We start from the raw sequence: 17534 nt of genomic DNA, 5'->3' as shown, positions 1-17534 counted from the left end.
ACCTGCTGAACACAAATAGAAGATCAAGTGGAACAAACTGTAGGCGCCTTGAGACCGTTTGCTAATAGCTTGATTGGCTGTTGAAGAATTGCACATTATTGTTAAGTAGCAAAGTGGTGCACAACATGGTGCGGCTGGTCAGCCGGGCATTCAACAGTTTGTTCAGCGTGTCCGTGCTGGGCAGAGAGGACGGAGCAAAAGACGAGACGCAAATGATCCCGGCGGAGTCGCCACGCCGACTTCATTAGCGGTGATGTACGCTGCGCCGCAGCGGCGATAACTCAGAGCCCGTCCCGCCTTGACGGCAGCCGCGCTCGCCACCAGGAGGAGGCGGGGGGTGAATGATGGACTGAACAGTGACGCACAGAAAAGCGCGTCTTCCAGCGGGGCGACGAGAGAAAAGGCGTGAAGCAAAGTGCCTGCCGCGAATCAAGAGCGTTTCCAACCAGTTTCAATACACTGCTATGTTTTATTGACAAAACTTTTGAGATTCTCTTTGAAAAGGCATGAAAATAGAAACACTTTGATCATCCTGAAAACGCACAATGTGCCAAACATTGCTTGAAAAAAAAAAAAAAAAAAAAAAAGCCAACAAAATCCTCGGGTTCTGTTTATATGATTGCGCCACGGGAGGCTGAACTCGTATCTGCCGAGATCCGCACTTTCATCTCTCGGAACGCATCGTCATGGGCGCCGCGCTGTCTTTCCACTACCTTAAAAAATGCACTTTGACCCACAAAAAATCAAATCAAAGGACTCAAAGTGCATCAGAAGTACGGGGATCAAAAGAGGCTGGTGAGGAAGCGGTTTGGAATTTTCACTTTATTATAAAGATACAACGACTACAAAAAAAGGAGGTCAGTCAATAGTCTTTTTCTGTGGGTGATTGTTTGCACTGTTTTCTGGGGCTTCAGCGTCTCCTTGATCGCCCGTCTGCATCATGGTGAAATAGCTTGTGTGCTGAAATTTGAGGACCTCGTTGCCCCAGCTGGTCCATCCGGGTTGGAGGTTTCGGGCGAACAGCTCCAAGCATTTGGCTTCGGCGCCGATGTAGGGTCTCAACACGTCTGTGTGGACGGGAGAGGGAAACACATGAGAGAGGCTTTTCATCCATCCATCCATCCATCCAAAGGAGGCAAATATAATGCATTCAGGGCTTTCTCATGCTTCTAATTCTGATGAGTTCACAGCTTCAAGGAAGCAGGTGAGAGCGCTGGCCAGCTGCCCAGCTCCTTCACACCCCCTCGCCGATTTCCCCGTGACGAGGCAGCCGGTGACCTTGAGACGTTGAGTGATATTCCAGCAGCGGCACACCTGACAGATAGGTTTCACTTCCTGTGGCCCCCGCGCTACCCCTGTCTGATCTTGTGCATGCACGCCGCGCCCTGACAATCCGCCTCAGCCAACATTTGGGGGAATTAATGAGCACAAGGGCCGGCCCTCCATCCGATCCAGCCTGCACGACGTGCTCTCCTGCCGGATGAATTCTCTTTCCCTGCACGTCAGCGAGTCACAGAGTGGAAAGGCCAAACATGCAGCTCTCCGACTGGTTCAACCCCGAGCGGTGACTCAATCCTCAAAGGTGAACTAAGAATAAAGATCTAATTATCGTCTGAACTTTAAAAGGGGACAATGTATGGAACTTTTCTTTTTTTATATAGAGGGGCAACAGCCAGAGAAAGGTCTTCCTCATCTGATCTTGATGGCAAATTCCACCTTGATAACTTTGGAATACGTGCAAATGGAGCTGCAACAGGGTGCACTGTGCCTGCTTGACGTGAATATTAAGATTTAAAGGCCAACGTCAAGGGGGTGATTCCAAAATCTACTGTAGGGATACTCCACTTAAAGGTGAAATTCCACACATCTTCATGGGTGAAATTGGGTGAACGGTCCCTTGAAGTTGTAGAGCAGCCTGATTAATTAAATCCTCACGTTTTCACTATCCTCCAAAGTGGAAAGTTTTTTTTTCCCCTCTCAGCTTGACCATCTGGCAAGGATGTGTTGACTCTGTATTGGTGTCCCTTATCTCTCCATAGTAACCGAGGATGTCATTGATAGGAGGCCCATTGGAGAGGGGGAGCAGAAGTGGGTCGGGGTTTCTCGACATCGCAGGCCTGAGGGTTATGGCTTGACACCCCGCAGGCTGCCCGCTGCTCGGGCAGACGTGACACGCTCGACATGGACTCAGAGTGCGGTAGAGTCGCAGGGAGCCCAGCTCGAGATGAGAATAAAAGAGGCAGTGATGTTTCGCATTTCGAGCAGTTTCTTAATTCCCCACTGCGCCGCAGCTCTGAGGTGTCGGACTTATATCTCAAACGATAAAAGACAGGGTTCCACTTCTAATTGGGTCAAAGCCCTTTTCAATGTTTTGTGACAGACAGTGAATTTAGTACCGTTGCTCTCCCACGCACCCGCTCCCACTGCTGCTGATTAAGCCTGCACGTTCATTAAAAATGCTACAAAAAAGCTCACAAACAGACTGTTTGAGATTTTAGTGTCATTTGTCTGTAAAATGCACGGTGTTGTAGATCTACAGCGGGATGCAGCTTTTATTTAGTATTTAAAAGATACAAAACAAAACAGTTGAAACAATTGGAATAAAAAAGCCAGTTCTGTTGATGAACCAGAATCTGCCCGAAAGCAATCCATCTTTTTTGAGATCATAGAACCACAGTGGCGTCACCACCGTATTTCAACAGCGTCCAGCAACTTTCACAAGGTGGAGGCTTCGCCACGCGGGCCGAAGGGGCGCTGGAGTCCAATCACAGCACCGCACAGTGAATCCCACTCCCTTGAGACGGAGGGAGATGACGTCAAGCCCAACGTCTCTCTCATTCACACTTCCTGCGTATTGGTTGTTAAAGTTTCATATCGGTGCCATCGGCGGCCACCGAGAAGCTGCCACGCCTCAAAAATGAGCTCCCACTGTGAAGCACAAATTACACTAGTGGTGTCATTGACTGAGGACTGGAGTGCTTCAGGTATTCTGAACACATCAGGGAGCGTATAGATTGTGACAAAGCAAAAATATCTGGAACAACTGTGGTGCAATGGCAGGATGAGCAGAAAAATAAACATTGTTAACAGAGCCCTCACACACTTCAGCACGCAGAGCTAGTTGCAATGGGCCTTTGCTATATGATGTTATATATTAGTGCTTGGTGCCTATTGCTGAAGTGGTTCATTGGAGGGCAACCACTGACGCTCCAGCATTGCCCTCTAGTGGTGAAAGAAAGTCTTTCTTGGTGGACGCTGTAATATGGCATTGAAGGACTTTTTTGACCTGAGAGTGAAGGCTTCTGGGAGTGGAGAGCAGATGGGACGCTGACAATCACCCGCTGGTCCTCCACTTGTGATGTCTCCAAGGGACTGAAAGTGGTTGAACACGTCCAAGAACACACGTGACTCAAATATACATTTCTCTTCTCGTTAACATCGCAAGATAAAGGAGCAAAAGCAGAAAGAAAGATAGTTTCTTATTTTATTTCACACCTTGTGGATTTATCTGCGCAGCGGCCCAGCACCAGAACTTCGTATGGCTTCTTGTGAGGTGAATCCAGTGGAAAGACGTACTCTCCAGATGTGGTGACCTGGGGAGAGGGCAGAGGCAACTCTTTGACATCAGCGATAACATCGCCGGTCAGGTGATTATTTTTGACAGAGAAAAGCTTTGGTACCTTTACCCAGAACCACTGGGCCACAACCTCCACCCCCCAGTGTGGATAAAGCTCATCGCAGACAAATTGCAGGTGGCTCTGTCGGTTTGTGACCCAGGTCACGACCAAACAGTTTGGCGATGACAGAAGAGGAATCGGTAGCCGTTTTAACTGGGTTGAGGGCAAAGAGCTATACCTTTATAAAGAAAACAGACAAGAAAAAAAAATAATGTGACGACAGGAAAGCATTGTCTACACTGATTTCAATACACTGGCAAACAATGGGTTGTTTTAACCACAAAATAACAGGTTTTGTGAAAAAATAGCTCAACGTTCCCAATTACCTGCGACTCCTCTTCACAGACTTGTTTTCCCAGGGCGGATCAATAACTATCAAGTCAAAATTTCTCCCATCTGAGAGGCAAACAAGCAGCTTTAGCAATTGCTCAGCAGGTCTCCTGCAGCTCTTTGCATTGAGGGCACGGTGGTTGTTTTGTGTGCAGCAACCAATGGAACCCCAACTGCAAAGAAGCTGCAACAATCAACATTTTGTGCATAATTTTAGTTCACTTCTTGTGAGAAGCTTTTTTTTTCCCTATTCAGGGATAATTTTAAGATTTTATTGCACTCACACTGAACCAAGGGCTGGATTCTCACAAAATCAGAAAGCAGGAAGGCTGAGTTTTGTGGTATGACGTATTCTTGCCCCATCAGGGTGACCACCAGAGCCTGGTCTGAGCTGTTCTCCGTCAACCGAGAGAACAAGTCGACGTGTGAGGTCGAGCCATCGCCAGCGACGAGTGGCTGAGAGCACAACCCCTCCTCCTCCACTAGAGGGAGCTCTTTCGCCATTTCACAAAGAGCAGCGAAGCCGCACTCCGGGGCCGGAAGAGGCTCCTCAACTGTGTCCGTCTGACCGCTCAGGTGTCCCAGGGACCGGGCTGCCTCCACCAAGGACTGGGTTCCCTTGAGGATGACGTTCCTACTCTGTACACATTAGGTAGACAATTCAGTCCTTTAAGTTTGAGCACAACAACCGAGCGCTAAATCCCATAAATCAGTGCAACATCAGCAACACATGGGCGTGAAACTCATCTCACCTTCTCATGAAAGGCCCGTGAGTAAACCTCGCCCTGATTTGGCTCCCTCTGCTTCCGTTTCCTTTTCTGAAAAGTCGAAAAAGTGACTGACTAGATCACAGGAGGGGTTTAAATTCGGGAGATATCTGTGTTCACTCTCTGACACACAAATAAATCTTAGGGTGGAAATTTGTAATTGTAAAACGGCTTCGGCACAGCTTCTTAAGACTGGGGAGTTGACCTTTATAATTTCAAATGTTGTTAATGAGCTTTATTGGGTTATGTTGTCACACTATTTAAATGTCATAGCATATCTGCAGTAAAAAAAAAAATAATAATAATAAAAAATGTTGTGACTCGCTTGGCGTCCACACAGTTCTCCGAACACAGCAATGTTCGGAACACGGCTTCTCGCTTGCAGAAGAAGCCCACGATTGTTCTTTTTTTTTTTTTTTTTTTAATTATTACTATTATTACCTTTGGGAGTTTGTCGCTATTTGGCAACACATCCGCCATCCCTCCGTCTGTCACCGCACTAGCATGCGCGCTGCAGTAGCTTTTATTGGCGCGAAAGCACTGTCTTTTAAAACAGCATTTGAAACCGGACTGTTTGCCATCTTTGCTGTATCGCATGCAGCTCGAGTGACCCTGGTCGATGAACGAGCATGCATCCAGAAACCAGCCAGCGCTGTTCTGGACCACCACAGACATATTTAAAGCAGAGCACACTGCCCTCCTCACCCACGACTGAGAGGTTTCGTTTCTTCGGAAGGATATGACGTGTGCCTTTCCCTGCTCGTGACGCGAACTTCCGTTGGGCTTTTCTATGGTTTAAAAAGCGAGTACTATTTGTCAGTAGTACTGTGGCTGTATTATATGAACGGTTGTCAGTACAGACTTCGAGATTTGAGGCTAACTCATGGATGTTTAATCAGACCAGTCAAAAACACAAACGCTGGCTTTTCGGCGCATGCGCTGTCAGCACAGGACAAACAGACTTCGAAGTTTTTTTTTACGAGGAACATCATTAGGAAGTAGGCGGAGTTCGCCTCAAACCTGACGCTATATTATCTAAAGCCCCTGCTCCACTGGCCAGACAACGTCGTGATGTCCCGGCGTGAGTATGAGTGAAACTATTGCAGTCACCTCGGGAAGCTAACGACACTAGTTTTTGCTCGCTTCACGGCGAGGACGAGAGGATGTCTCGGCATGGCTCAAAGAAGGGGGGGTGGACGCAAGTGGGTTCAGGTCAGCGACTCCCGCAGCGGAGAAGCCAAGGAGCCAAAGATGCTCGAAACCACTGGCTTGGACTTCAACGACTTTCTTCAAATCCTACAACTGTCAATGCAGATTACTTGGTTTTGGCGTGGAATCTTTTTAAATTATAATTATTATTGGCATACATTACAAAAAAAAAAAAAAAAAAAATCTTTTTAGTTTGGTTTTAAATTTAGCTCAATAGCTTCGAGGTCGTGGGATCAAATGACTCAAAATCAGTGGAGAATCATAGTACCCCACTGGCTGAATGAGACACACCTCTTGTTTTTACATTTTAAGTCTATTCTTATTTTTAAACAGTTTATAAGAAACTATTTGCATTTTTAGCTCAATAGCTTCCAGGTCATGTGATCAAATGTCAAAATCTTTAAAATATTGATAATCACCTTTTTTCACTTTTATTTAATTCAATTACTTGTATTCTGTCCTCACTAGTTATTCTCCAAGATGCCAAAGAGAAACAGGCTGTCCGGAGAGACAATCTGTGTCGTAAAAGTGTGGAAATAACACCAAATGTAAGAGGCCAATTTACCTTTTACTTTAATGCCATACCGTATTATATTATCTTTCTAAGTTTGTTCTGAAAAATCTTTTTCTCAATAGATAACAGATATTGACAGACTTTTGAGAGAGAAGAAGATTGAGGCCAATCAGATCAGTATGGCGAGAAGAAAAGCCTTCGCTGCCTGCTGGACAGCCTGATGTTTTGGGAATGGTAAAAAAAAAAAAAAAAAATCTTGTCTCTGCGAGAATAACGTCATTTAAAAAAATGCACCACCATTACTATGTTTAAGTTCAGAAGTGGAAAACAAGATCTGAAATCGTATAGATACGACATTACAGTGTAATTATGACTTTCTGAACGCAGGTTGGCCACTTGGCACTTGTGCAGGATGATGCTGCGGCGTGGGTCATCTCATGGCACATCGGCTCAGACATGGACTGTTACGTCACCAAGACGACTGCAGCAGCAAAGACCATCGATGATGAGACGCAGGGGCGGCAGCAGGTCATGCCACTGGAGGGTGTATACGTGAATCCTGGCGAAAGGTCAGAAGTCAAAGGCTGATGAGAATCTTTTGAATCTTCTGCTTTTGGTAGTCGGATGGCCCTGGTTGCAGCTGATATTCTCTTCTCGGATGTTCTCTCCTGTGTCTCACTACAGCCCACTCCCACACATCAGAAACGGCCGCAGTCTCTTTAACCCCACTGGGAACCCTGTGCTTGCACGTGATCTTCTAATTTACCCCCCAGACCAGGAGAGCTGTAAACTCGGTGAGCTGCCTTATGTGGGGTTCTTCATTACTGCCTGGCTTTCATACCCTGCCCCTCTTCCCATAATTGACTCATAGCAGTGGTTTGCAGTGCTGCTCAGGGTTTTCTTTTTCTTCAGATCTACTGGTTTACTGTTGTTAGTGTATTTCCTTCATGTCTTGTTGGTACTGCTGCCTGGGATAAATGGTTCCACCTGGGATCCAATCTTACTGATGAGAAACTGTTTGTCTCTGGAGGGCCCATTACCGGGAATAACATGACCTTTTTTAAACAATGTTTAAGTTGCGTTTAATGAGGTTTTTTTTCCTTCTTTCTCTTTTTTTCAGAAGTAGTCTCAGATGAGGTCTTTATCCATCATTTACATCAATTCTCTTGTTCTGCACTCTGTAAATCATACTAATAGCTTTAGTTAATACTGAAGACCTCCTGCTTTTCACTTCCTTTGCAGCATTTAAAAACATTTTGGGTCCAACTATCCTAATTGATGACCTGGACTCTGGGAACCACTACAGAAGGATGGTGAGTGACACTTGCTTATAACACAGTGGTTGGTATTTCCCCCACTCATTGTGCCATGTCTTACAGCTGGCGCTGAACAGGAGTATGTGTCCAACCATCTTGACCAGACAAGGGGACAGCATCTCCAGCAAAGGGAAGTTTGGAGGCAGCCAGAACAAAGCCCCGCCACCGAATAACCGCTCGAAAATGTTTGGAGCACCGATGCCACAGCACCATCACATGCTGATGGAACAAATAGGTGACGTCTGTCTTAGCATTGTCTTTTAAGGTTGGGTTGTAACGGTCAAATTTGCCATCTCGTGGCGAGAAAAAAAAGTATTTTAGGGCGTGTTGAGCAGAGTGAAGTGAATCCATTCTCCCTGTGCATTCTCATTTATATAAATTGAATTGGACAGACGTAGCACAAGGAAACACCGAGTGCCAAGGTTTGTGAAATTGTAGATGAATTGCAGATGATCCAGAGACTTTTAAATTCTGAAGTGTGGAAGCATTTATCACTTTTTTGTGTTCTTCAGGGGAGAAAAGTTTACAAAAGGTAATAAATAAAATAAAAAAAATAAAGACACTGATGTTATTTTACTAATACTACATCACTTCTCATCTTTTCATTTTTATAGTCTAAAAGCGCTGTGTGTGTCGTGTGTCGACAGATTTGCTCCAACAGTACTGCTCGGCTGTGCTGACGGTCAACAAGAACCAGGGGGATTATGAGGCTCAGCAACAGAAGATGAAGTCTGAAGAGTGGCAGAAAAGTCAACAAGAAATGGAGTCTATAACGCAGGAGCTGGACAAGATTGACAGAGAGTGTATGTTTGGCATACTGGCAGAATACATGCAAAATTTGTGCCTCTGCTATTCTTCAGTGTTTTGATTTTTTTTTTTTTTAATTATTATTAAGCTGTGTGCGTGTGTGTGTCTTGTAGGTGCGTCTGAAATAAGACCAGTGAAACGTGGTCCTCCGGATGCAGAAGAGACATCTGACATCATTGCAAAGAGGACAAGGAGCACAGACTCGCTAGAGTATCATTCACCCCAGTGGCTGTGGGCTTGACAGCTTTACTTTATTATCAAATCATTTGTACTCCCTTTTATTTGTTGGTGTGATTTTAAACGTTAAAAAATAGTAAATAATATATAAATATAGCATATTTTATCTATCCAAAAATTTAACTCAAATACAGTTTACCTGCATGCATGTATGTTTTTTGTTGTTTTTTTTTTAATATATGAAATGAGGTAACAATCAGCAGAAGTGATTGTTAAAAACAACAGCACTGAAAAAACACAGAACATAACAAACTGATCATGCAGAGAATGCAACTCTGCATTATCGCCTTTTCGGATATGCTATATGTGTCAAAATGATTTATGATGATTATTATTTCTTTTGTTGTTGTTGTTTTTGATATTTTGTATAAATTGTTTTGTTGATGTGCACAGAAGCACATTGAATCAATCAATCAATCAATCAATCAATCAGAATACAGAGAGCACAAATAGTAAATTTTTGATAATAACATAAATCAAGATATAATAAAGATATAAATAAAGATGTATTAAGATTGGATATTCATCAGGCTGTTGTGATACTGCAGAAATAGATCAAGTAGAAACACCTCCAACAGTGGTTTAGTCTTCAGAAATCTGTGTTTCGGCAAAATACATGACATGTTAAAGTACAAAAATATACTTTTGATCTCGCCAGTGGCGTGCGTGCCTGTGTTTTTTGTCCATGCTCTGGAGGAGGGAGGGGGTTGGTGGGTCGGTGATCTGGGCGGGGCAAAAATGATTTGGTGGGTGGGGGACAGTTTGTCGGGTCCTTGGGCGTCGCACAATCATCCATCCATCTGGTAGGATGTTGCGTTCAGGCCCCGGCACTGCAGACAAGTAGCTCCAGCTGATCGCCCGCATTTGGAGACTTTGTGGGAATTGAACAACAATCACACAACACAAGGAGAAGGGAGGAAAAGGGACGATGATGCGTGGACTGACAGTCTTCCACCTTCTGGCTACCTTGACTGCCATCAGTGCGACCCCATTCCAGCATGACATGTTCCAAGGTAACGCTCGGACCGACACGCAAAGAAACAAGTGAGTATGGCGTTGTTGACATGCATCATCATTGTTTCTAAGTTGAGTTTTTTTTGTTGTTGTTGTTTTGTCTTTGCTTTGCAACAAATGTCTTTCTGTATTTTTTAATAAAAATAAAAAAATTGTTTCTTTTAAATCGAATTTCAATAATTTCCGCCTCATGTCAAAGAAACTGGTGCGCTCGCGTCGTGTACAAGAACGTGAGCTGCGCCGTGGTTGGAGGCACGGAGAGCGTCGTGCAGCCGGAGCTGCTGCCGTGTCCGGTGGAGCTGCCAAACTGCGCGCAACAAGTGATGTAAGTTCCCAGAAGTCGCTGTACCTTTGCCATGCCACGTTTAGTCCACACAGCGACACTTGTCACTATTAGTAGTATCAACCTTTTACGCCTAATTCAGTTGCCAGGCAGCTGCAGATTTGTCCCTCTAATTTGCCAGATATCCGAACAAATTCATTCTGTACGTCATGCTGAAGGAAACTGATTTGATTGTATGACTTGATGGAAATATTTTCCCTGCACCAGCCATGTCTATGTTTTGCTTCAGTGATCTCTCAGCAACACGCAGTTAGTCAGTGAGTGACAGGAACATGGCAGCCAATTGTTAGTTTCACTGCTGGAAATTGTGATTGTTAGTGTGTGTGTGTGTATATATATATATGTATATACATATATATATATGTATATATATATATATATATATATATATATATATATATATATATATTTATTTTTATACATTTTTTACACTGTTTCAGTCCAACTGCATGATTCATTTGTTGCATCATGCGACTGATGTGTTGCGTTTTCTTGAGCGTTGAGGGAGGAGACGGATGATTTCTGTCAGAATGAGGCACCTTTGCCCTCCATTTATCCCCCAATGTCAGCTCTGTGACAGACTGGTTTGTGGGCCAGAGGGAACCTCGCCTCAGCTGAGACCGACTCTCCCGATGTATAGGCTAGGATGACGTCGCGTCATTGTTTGAGCACTTGTGCACGTCAACAAAACAGAGTGGAATCAAACTAATGTCGGCGTTGCTTCCAGATATCGGACCCACTTTCGGCCCGTGTACAAGATTTCATACAAAATGGTGACGGAGCTCGAGTGGAGGTGCTGCCCGGCCTACCAGGGCTACGACTGCATGGAGGTGAAAGACATGAGGCTGCTGCAAGCGGAGCATGTGCCTCACCCCCCCGCTGCAAACGGCGCAGGCCAAGCAGGTGAGAGACAACATTTCGCATTAAGTCGTACAACACAAAGTAAACACGCTGTGGATAATAATAATTAGGGCGACCAAAGACGTGTTTCCTGATGGTGTCTGTGTTCTTCCTTTGGCTCCAGGACGGCGAACAGAGAGCCAGGGGAGCCATCCATGGGAAGCGGGAGGGAATTCCAGAGGTCAGACGGGTCACAGGCTGTCAGGAGGCGGTTATCAAAATGCACAACACCTGGAGGAGGAGGTGCAGCGGCTCTCCCAGATGGTCCTGGACATGCAGGCCAGAATGACGGACATGTCGTCCAACCTGAGGCTGGATTTCCAGGAGGACGCCAGCAAAATGCTGGTCACGCTGCTCAACGGCGGCGGGCAGCCGGCCAGCGCCACCGGCGCCGAGGCGCAGACGGTTCGTGTGCACGAATTAGTGTTTGCCGGCGGCTCGGCGCAAATGAACGAGGCGATGAGCAGGATCAGTCAGGTGGCGGACGATTTGGAGTCCAAGAGCGACGCCCTGCAGGACCTGGCGGGGCGCCTCAGCCGCCACGATGAGCAGCTTCACCTGCTGATGGAGGAGCGTGGCCAGAGCCGTGCTGCCACGCCCTCCTCCTCATCCTCCACCGCCGCCGCGCCGGTCGGCGACCTCGGCCTGAAGGACTACCTGGACAAGAAGATCCGCGCCCTGAGAGAGGAGCTGATGGAGGGGATGGACATCAAAATGGCGGACCTGAAGAACTCGTGCGACTACAAAATCTTGTCTGTGGTTCAGGAGCAGTGCGAGGGACAGGAGAGCAACTACTTCAGCCTGGCCGAGCTCATGGAGTCCAAGGAGAGCGACCTCCGCAAGGAGATCCAGGACCTCAGGGTCCAGATCAGCGCGCCGGGTGTGGAGGCGACGCAAGCGTCTGTCCCCCTCTTCGCTCGCGTGGAGAACCTGGAGGTCCGCCTGAACTCCTCTGAGAAGACAGGTTGCCCTACTGTGGAGGAGAAACTGAAGGCTGAATGGGCGGAGGCCAACAAAGAGCTGAGAAAGACTGTGGAGGACAAACTAGCATCTGTTGAAGACACACTCAACTCCCTGTTGACAGATACAAGCAGTGTCTCCCCATCTACTGATCCGCTGGAGCACCAGGACGCCCAGCCGAAAGATCTCGGGTCGGTGAAGGAGTCCGTTCAAAGGCTACAAGGTCGATTCGAAGCCCTGGAGCGGCAGTGCTCCCACGGCCACGAGGGCGGCGTCGCGGAGGATCTGAAGGGGGCGCTGGGCGACGTGGACGGCCGCATCCGCCGCCTGGAGGGTTTGTGCGGCCGGCTGGAACCCGTGGCGGTGAGCGTCCGAGGCATCGGGGACGGCCTGAGCCGGCACGTGGCCGGCCTGTGGGACCTCGTGGGTCAGCTCAACGCCACAGTGGTGGCCCAGGCCCAGGACGTGGGCGCGCTGAAGGGGGCGTGTCAGTGCATCCCGACCGCCGGCGGGGGAGACGCGAAGGCGCTGACGGACAACAACCCTGGGACGACGGGTGAGCAACAGGGTGTCACTCACTCACTGGTTCCCATGATGCATGATGTGAAACTCTAAATTGTCCATAGGCGTGCGTGTGAGAGCGAGTGGTTGTTTGTCTTTGTTTGTCTCTAATGGCCATATGCATGGTGTAAATGTTTCCGAAAAGATAGAAATGCTTCTTTGGTGGTTTGCCAGCGGTGATTTGCCACTCGTGGCTGCTGTTCTGCAGCTGGATCATCAGTGTCACTCCACTAATGTGACTCAGTATTGCAAGCGCAGGGTGGCCGTCAGATACACGCAAGGTTTCCTGGCGCTCGCAGATGAGTGCTGACAACTTCGAAGTGATCGTGTTTGGGCGCTCGTGGCCAAGCCAGATTTCTACTATGTCACCACTCTCCCAGTTGTGCTTATTGGAGACATATGCTCAATTTAAGAGTCAAACATTGTTGTGAAGCAATTCCTTGGCCTCGGGGAAACATTTCTCACTTTTCTTTTTTCACGCATTCACATACCTCTTTTTTTTTTTTTGCCTTTGCACACTTTCACTAGTGCATATTTTATCAGGAGTGGAACGCAGAGGCCTCGCGCTAACTTTTTGTCGTCGTGAGCGTTTTCTATAGTTTTGTTGCATATTTGCGACATGATTGTGCTGGCTGAGGCCGGTGCCTGTGAGACAGAGCTGGACGACGGCTCCGACTCCAAGTGTCAACTAGGAGCACGCCCCATGACGTTCACTAGCCAAAGTACTTCCTCTGGGAGCAGCTAGTTTTCCACTCACTGGTTTATAGGGCAGGTGACGGCGCAGAACAAGATCCAGGCTGGAGTCGGAGCCAAATGGTGGAGAAGCCCTGCACTGACACAGTGTTCTCATTGTTTTTTCTTATTATTGCATTTTTCCTTTGGCTACTTGACCGTCTCTGAAGCTGCTGTTTTTCATTTGTGCCCAGAGGAACATAATTATTTCCACTCCAACCTTTGGGCCACTTTGACCAAAAGCTTTGTGTTTGTTTCAGTTTTGCCGCCTGCTTTTCTTTTTCTTTCTTTTTTTTTTTCTGTAGTCTCACTTCCCGCTTATCTAAAGCGAGTGGGAAAATGCTGCTTGGTGGAGTCCATCAGCGGCAGATACCGCACAGCTTATCGGTGATCCACTCACAGGCGTCTTAAATTTAGAGCCAGGAGCTTCGCTGTGTTTAGATTGGATGCTGCTGGAACATCGTTTTCTCACAGTCTCTTCTGTGTGTCAAGCCCTCTCTGGGTTTTTTTTTTTTCAAAAGCTTCACAGCTGAGTAGGACTATAGAGTGCCAATCCCTACAGATGAACCTCAGCCCCACGGGGCTTATGTCTAATGTGTTTACCGCGACGTCACGGCAGTTGTTAACCTTCAACCAGAGTAGAGAGAAGAAGGCTTCACTTTTGCTCTAAACAGTTTGGTCGCTTTTCCTCGAAATAGTAATCATGCTGTTCTACTGTGATTTATTGCTGTGTGTTGACACAATGCGAAGGGGGTGCATTAACCTCTGAGATTTTTTGCTTGATTCACAACAGAAGGTTGATTTTTCCCAGTGAACAGCTGCTCAAACTTGCGAAAACTGAGCTTTCCGGTCGGATTTTGAAGTGACTGAACATTAAAACATCGAATCGTTCAATCTGGGGTTAAAAGGTTCCAGAAACTATGAAAAGTCGGACTTTTAAGGTGCAGATCTGGTCAGAATTAAGAATCAATTAACGAATGAAGGTTTTTCCTCATGATGGTTTTTCCCTCGACCCTAATTTCACACTTGCACACATGTGGCTCTCTCTCTCGTTTGTGTGCATGTGTATGTTTGAGTGCACGCACTGGTATGCTTACGTTGAAGCCCATCATTCATTGTGTTTGACGTGGGGGCCCTCAGATGTTTTAAAACAGCACTGAGGTCGTCTATTATGGGCTCATCCCCCCCAGAAAAGGAAAACACGCTTTCCTGCCCTGCCGGCCGACGCTCAGTGACCCTCGAGATATAGGCTGACCGAACTGTGGCGGCCGGTCAAGCGTGATAACCTCCATCGGTGGGGCGGGTGGAAACAAGAAGGGACCTGACAGAAAAGCCCCTCTGGGACGTCCGGACAGAAAAGGTGTCGCGCCGTCTCCCTTTTTTTCTTAATCTTCTGAGGCGGCTGGAAAGGGAAAGGGAAAAAATAGAGAACTCTTCAGATTCCTGGGACTGCTGCACTTTGGCCAACGATGACTCGTGAAGTGAACGCACTCCATCATCATGCGGTGCGTAATGTGGAAAGTGGCCATTATTATCGGGACGAGGGGGCTCTTGTACCCTGAGCCACAACAAAGCGGCGCGCGACGACGCAAATCTTTGCGGCTGGGTCTGTTTGCACGCTGGCCTCTTTTTGATCGCGACGGGACCTCGGCTCAGTCGAGTGGCAGCATCCTGAAGCAGGAGCCAAAGCTGCACGGAAATCCGACCTGCACCAATCAGCGCTGGCGCTACTCGAGCGCATGCCAGGTAATATACGAGGAGTGACACGAACACACATGTGCAGCCCCTCCCTCCCCTGTTTTAATGGTCACACACTGGTTCCACGCCACATGTTGCGTTTAAGGAGGCAGACAGACATCTCTGGTCTCCTCGGGCTGCGGGGACAGGCTGTAGGTGATTGAACATGTGGCCGTGCTGTGGTATGCGGCCTTTTATGTGCTTTGGCTCTTTTTTCCCAGCAGATTCGGGGCCTGTTGTGTCGCTGTGCAGCGGAAGGAGCTAACAACGGTGTGTGTGTGTGTGTGTGTGTGTGTGTGTGTGTGTGTGTGTGTGTGTGTGTGTGTGTGTGTGTGTGTGTGTGTGTGTGTGTGTGTGTGTGTGTGTGTGTGCCTCCAGCCAGGAGCGCTGATTTGTTGATAAACTCCAGGTTTTTTGCTCTCTGGAATGCACAGTTTTTTTGGGTTTTGTTTTTTTTGGTCCCGAGCCGATCGCTATACGAAGGTTTGTTGGTGGGAGCGAGAAGGGGGGCAGTCGTTTTCTCTGTTTACTGGCTTAATAACAGGCCCAGGTAATGACTCACTGCTCACGGCCGTAAACAGAAACACAAGTGTGCGTTTGTTGTCTCAAATTAAAATAAGCGTGGGGGTATATGGATGTTTGTCGTTGTGGCTTTTGACCCATTTTGTTTCCCCCAAATCTGTTTGAAACATGTTGTAGTTTAGTCTACAATTATGGTTTTCATCGTATGATAAAATGGAGGATCCAACGCTGCAATTTTGCTTTTGGGTGCACGCCCCCTGATGCAGGGGACAAACAAAATGTGAAAAACAGGAAGCCACAAATTGCGCAAGTTTGGCCAAAGAGCTTCCTGTAGATCCCCCGTCTTTCAGTTTTGACACCCAAAGTCAAGATTTATGGCTTGAAAATATGATGCATTTTCCAGTCATATCTGTGTGGTGAAGATTGAAACCGGCCAAAACCCAAATTGATCTTTGCCTTCAGACTTTCAGCACAACTGTTATCTTTATTAAATATGGTCTTTGGTATTTTTCCTTTCTGCAACCGGGTTTGTCTCACAGTGTCACAGTCCAGAGTTTGTTCTGGGGGAAATATGCCACTTCCACACGTCTGGCCCTGCACCTGTGTGCCTGGCTGACCTGCAGCCTTTGCCCCCATCGCTCACCTCCTTATCTGTGGCTTCCAGGCCTTCAGGTTGCCGTGGAGGACCCAGGGGCGCCCCAGGGTTCGGGTGAAGACCTCCCAGAGCCGACCGGCCCCCCTGATAGCAGCCGTCCAGATCCACCCATGATGGAGGTGGGAGAGGCGGGGCCCCCCAGCAAGATGAGCTCCACCTCCAAGCTGCCCAAGGGAACAGATGGCAGCATGATGCCCGTTCAGGGTTTCGCTGGAGCTCCAGGTTTGGCACAAGTGCATGAGCCCCATTTCCCTGAAGTTAGTTTTTATTGGACTTTATTATTTTCTGCAGCCTTGTTTTAGTTTGGAAACTTTGAGAAATTCAGAATGACGTCTTTCTTGTACTCTATATTGTTCGTTTGACAGCTCCCCCTGATGTCAAATTTACTGGCGCGCGCAATCCCAGCGTGACCCTTGTCTCAGGTAAGCACGGCTTCCGTCTCATTCATCTCCTGTAAATACGACAAATATAGATATTTTTCTGTTTGCGTTGACAGGTGTGAACCCGCCTGAGAGACGTTCACCCTTCAAAGCTGCTGCAGCATCAGGTCTTGCTTTCTCGCCTTCCAGCAGTGATTCCTTTTCCCCGCCCGTGTCGATTCAGGATGTGCGTCACTCGTGTCATGTCGTGTCCTCTTGTCTGCGTCCAGGGGAGAGGGTGTCCTTCTCAGCCGGACTGACCCTGCCGCCGGCCCAGGGAGGGATGGGAGTCATCCGGTTCAATGAGGTGCTGGTGAACGACGGAGGACACTACGACCCTCACACAGGTTGGAATTCAGACGGCAGCAGAGAGAGGTGGAGGAACTGAAGCAGGAGCAGAGTAGTCTGGACTTGTGGCTCAGAGAGCATCTTCCTGCTGCTTCCAGGCATGTTCACGGCTCCTGCCGACGGCCGCTACCTCGTAGCCGCCGTGCTCACGGCCCAGAGGGGGGAGAAGATGGAGGCCGTCCTGTCCGTGTCCAACCGCAGCATCCAGAGGCTGGACTCGGCCAGCTTCTCGCCGGGAGACGGTGCGACGCGGTGCAGCTGCAGCGGCTCGGCCTCGCTCAGCCTGGTCCTGCCGCTGAGGAGAGGAGAGCAGGTCGGCCTCGTCTTGACTGCCGGGAAACTCGCCGCCTCGCCAGATCTTCTCTCGTCTTTCAGCGTCACGCTCCTTTACTCCAGCCCGTCGATGCGGTAGCCTCGCCTCCTTTCTTGAAAGAGACACTTTGCCGTGAGTGGAATTTATTTCTGATTGAACCAAGACTGAAAGCG

At 47.8% G+C, this 17534-nt stretch overlaps 3 protein-coding genes across 4 annotated transcripts; 2 read left to right on the top strand and 1 right to left on the bottom strand.

The window, feature by feature from the left end:
• Window positions 1–449: 449 nt before the first annotated feature.
• mettl4 (methyltransferase 4, N6-adenosine) lies at window positions 450–5531 on the bottom strand. 2 transcript variants are annotated; one of them, XM_076047386.1, is made up of 8 exons: window positions 5216–5531; window positions 4760–4849; window positions 4292–4646; window positions 4004–4073; window positions 3681–3855; window positions 3496–3593; window positions 3287–3372; window positions 450–1067 (listed from the first exon to the last, which is right to left on the bottom strand). In XM_076047386.1, the coding sequence occupies exons 1-8, from the start codon at window positions 5447–5449 to the stop codon at window positions 859–861; spliced, it is 1317 nt and encodes a 438-aa protein (XP_075903501.1). In that variant the 5' UTR covers window positions 5450–5531; the 3' UTR covers window positions 450–858. The 2 variants fall into 2 exon arrangements, with proteins under 2 accessions (XP_075903501.1, XP_075903502.1); XM_076047387.1 differs by having other exon boundaries at window positions 4760–4825; window positions 5216–5527.
• Window positions 5532–6425: 894 nt separating this feature from the next.
• On the top strand, window positions 6426–9472 carry smchd1 (structural maintenance of chromosomes flexible hinge domain containing 1). Its single transcript, XM_076047443.1, has 8 exons — window positions 6426–6531; window positions 6620–6731; window positions 6885–7066; window positions 7182–7291; window positions 7740–7810; window positions 7877–8048; window positions 8461–8616; window positions 8734–9472. The coding sequence occupies exons 2-8, from the start codon at window positions 6729–6731 to the stop codon at window positions 8859–8861; spliced, it is 822 nt and encodes a 273-aa protein (XP_075903558.1). The 5' UTR covers window positions 6426–6531; window positions 6620–6728; the 3' UTR covers window positions 8862–9472.
• Window positions 9473–9627: 155 nt separating this feature from the next.
• Window positions 9628–17509, top strand: emilin2b (elastin microfibril interfacer 2b). Its single transcript, XM_076047442.1, has 9 exons — window positions 9628–9901; window positions 10071–10196; window positions 10942–11117; window positions 11239–12630; window positions 16291–16503; window positions 16647–16703; window positions 16778–16828; window positions 16931–17047; window positions 17147–17509. Exons 1-9 carry the CDS (start codon window positions 9786–9788, stop codon window positions 17458–17460), a joined length of 2562 nt encoding a protein of 853 aa, XP_075903557.1. The 5' UTR covers window positions 9628–9785; the 3' UTR covers window positions 17461–17509.
• The last annotated feature ends 25 nt before the right edge of the window (window positions 17510–17534 follow it).

Source organism: Nelusetta ayraudi, unplaced genomic scaffold, assembly GCF_046127955.1.
Source record: "Nelusetta ayraudi isolate G7.1 ecotype Tasmania unplaced genomic scaffold, CSIRO-AGI_Nayr_v1 ptg000094l, whole genome shotgun sequence".
NCBI lineage: Eukaryota > Metazoa > Chordata > Actinopteri > Tetraodontiformes > Monacanthidae > Nelusetta > Nelusetta ayraudi.
Note: the sequence above shows the minus strand (reverse complement) of the source record. Positions and strands in the feature narration are given on the sequence as shown.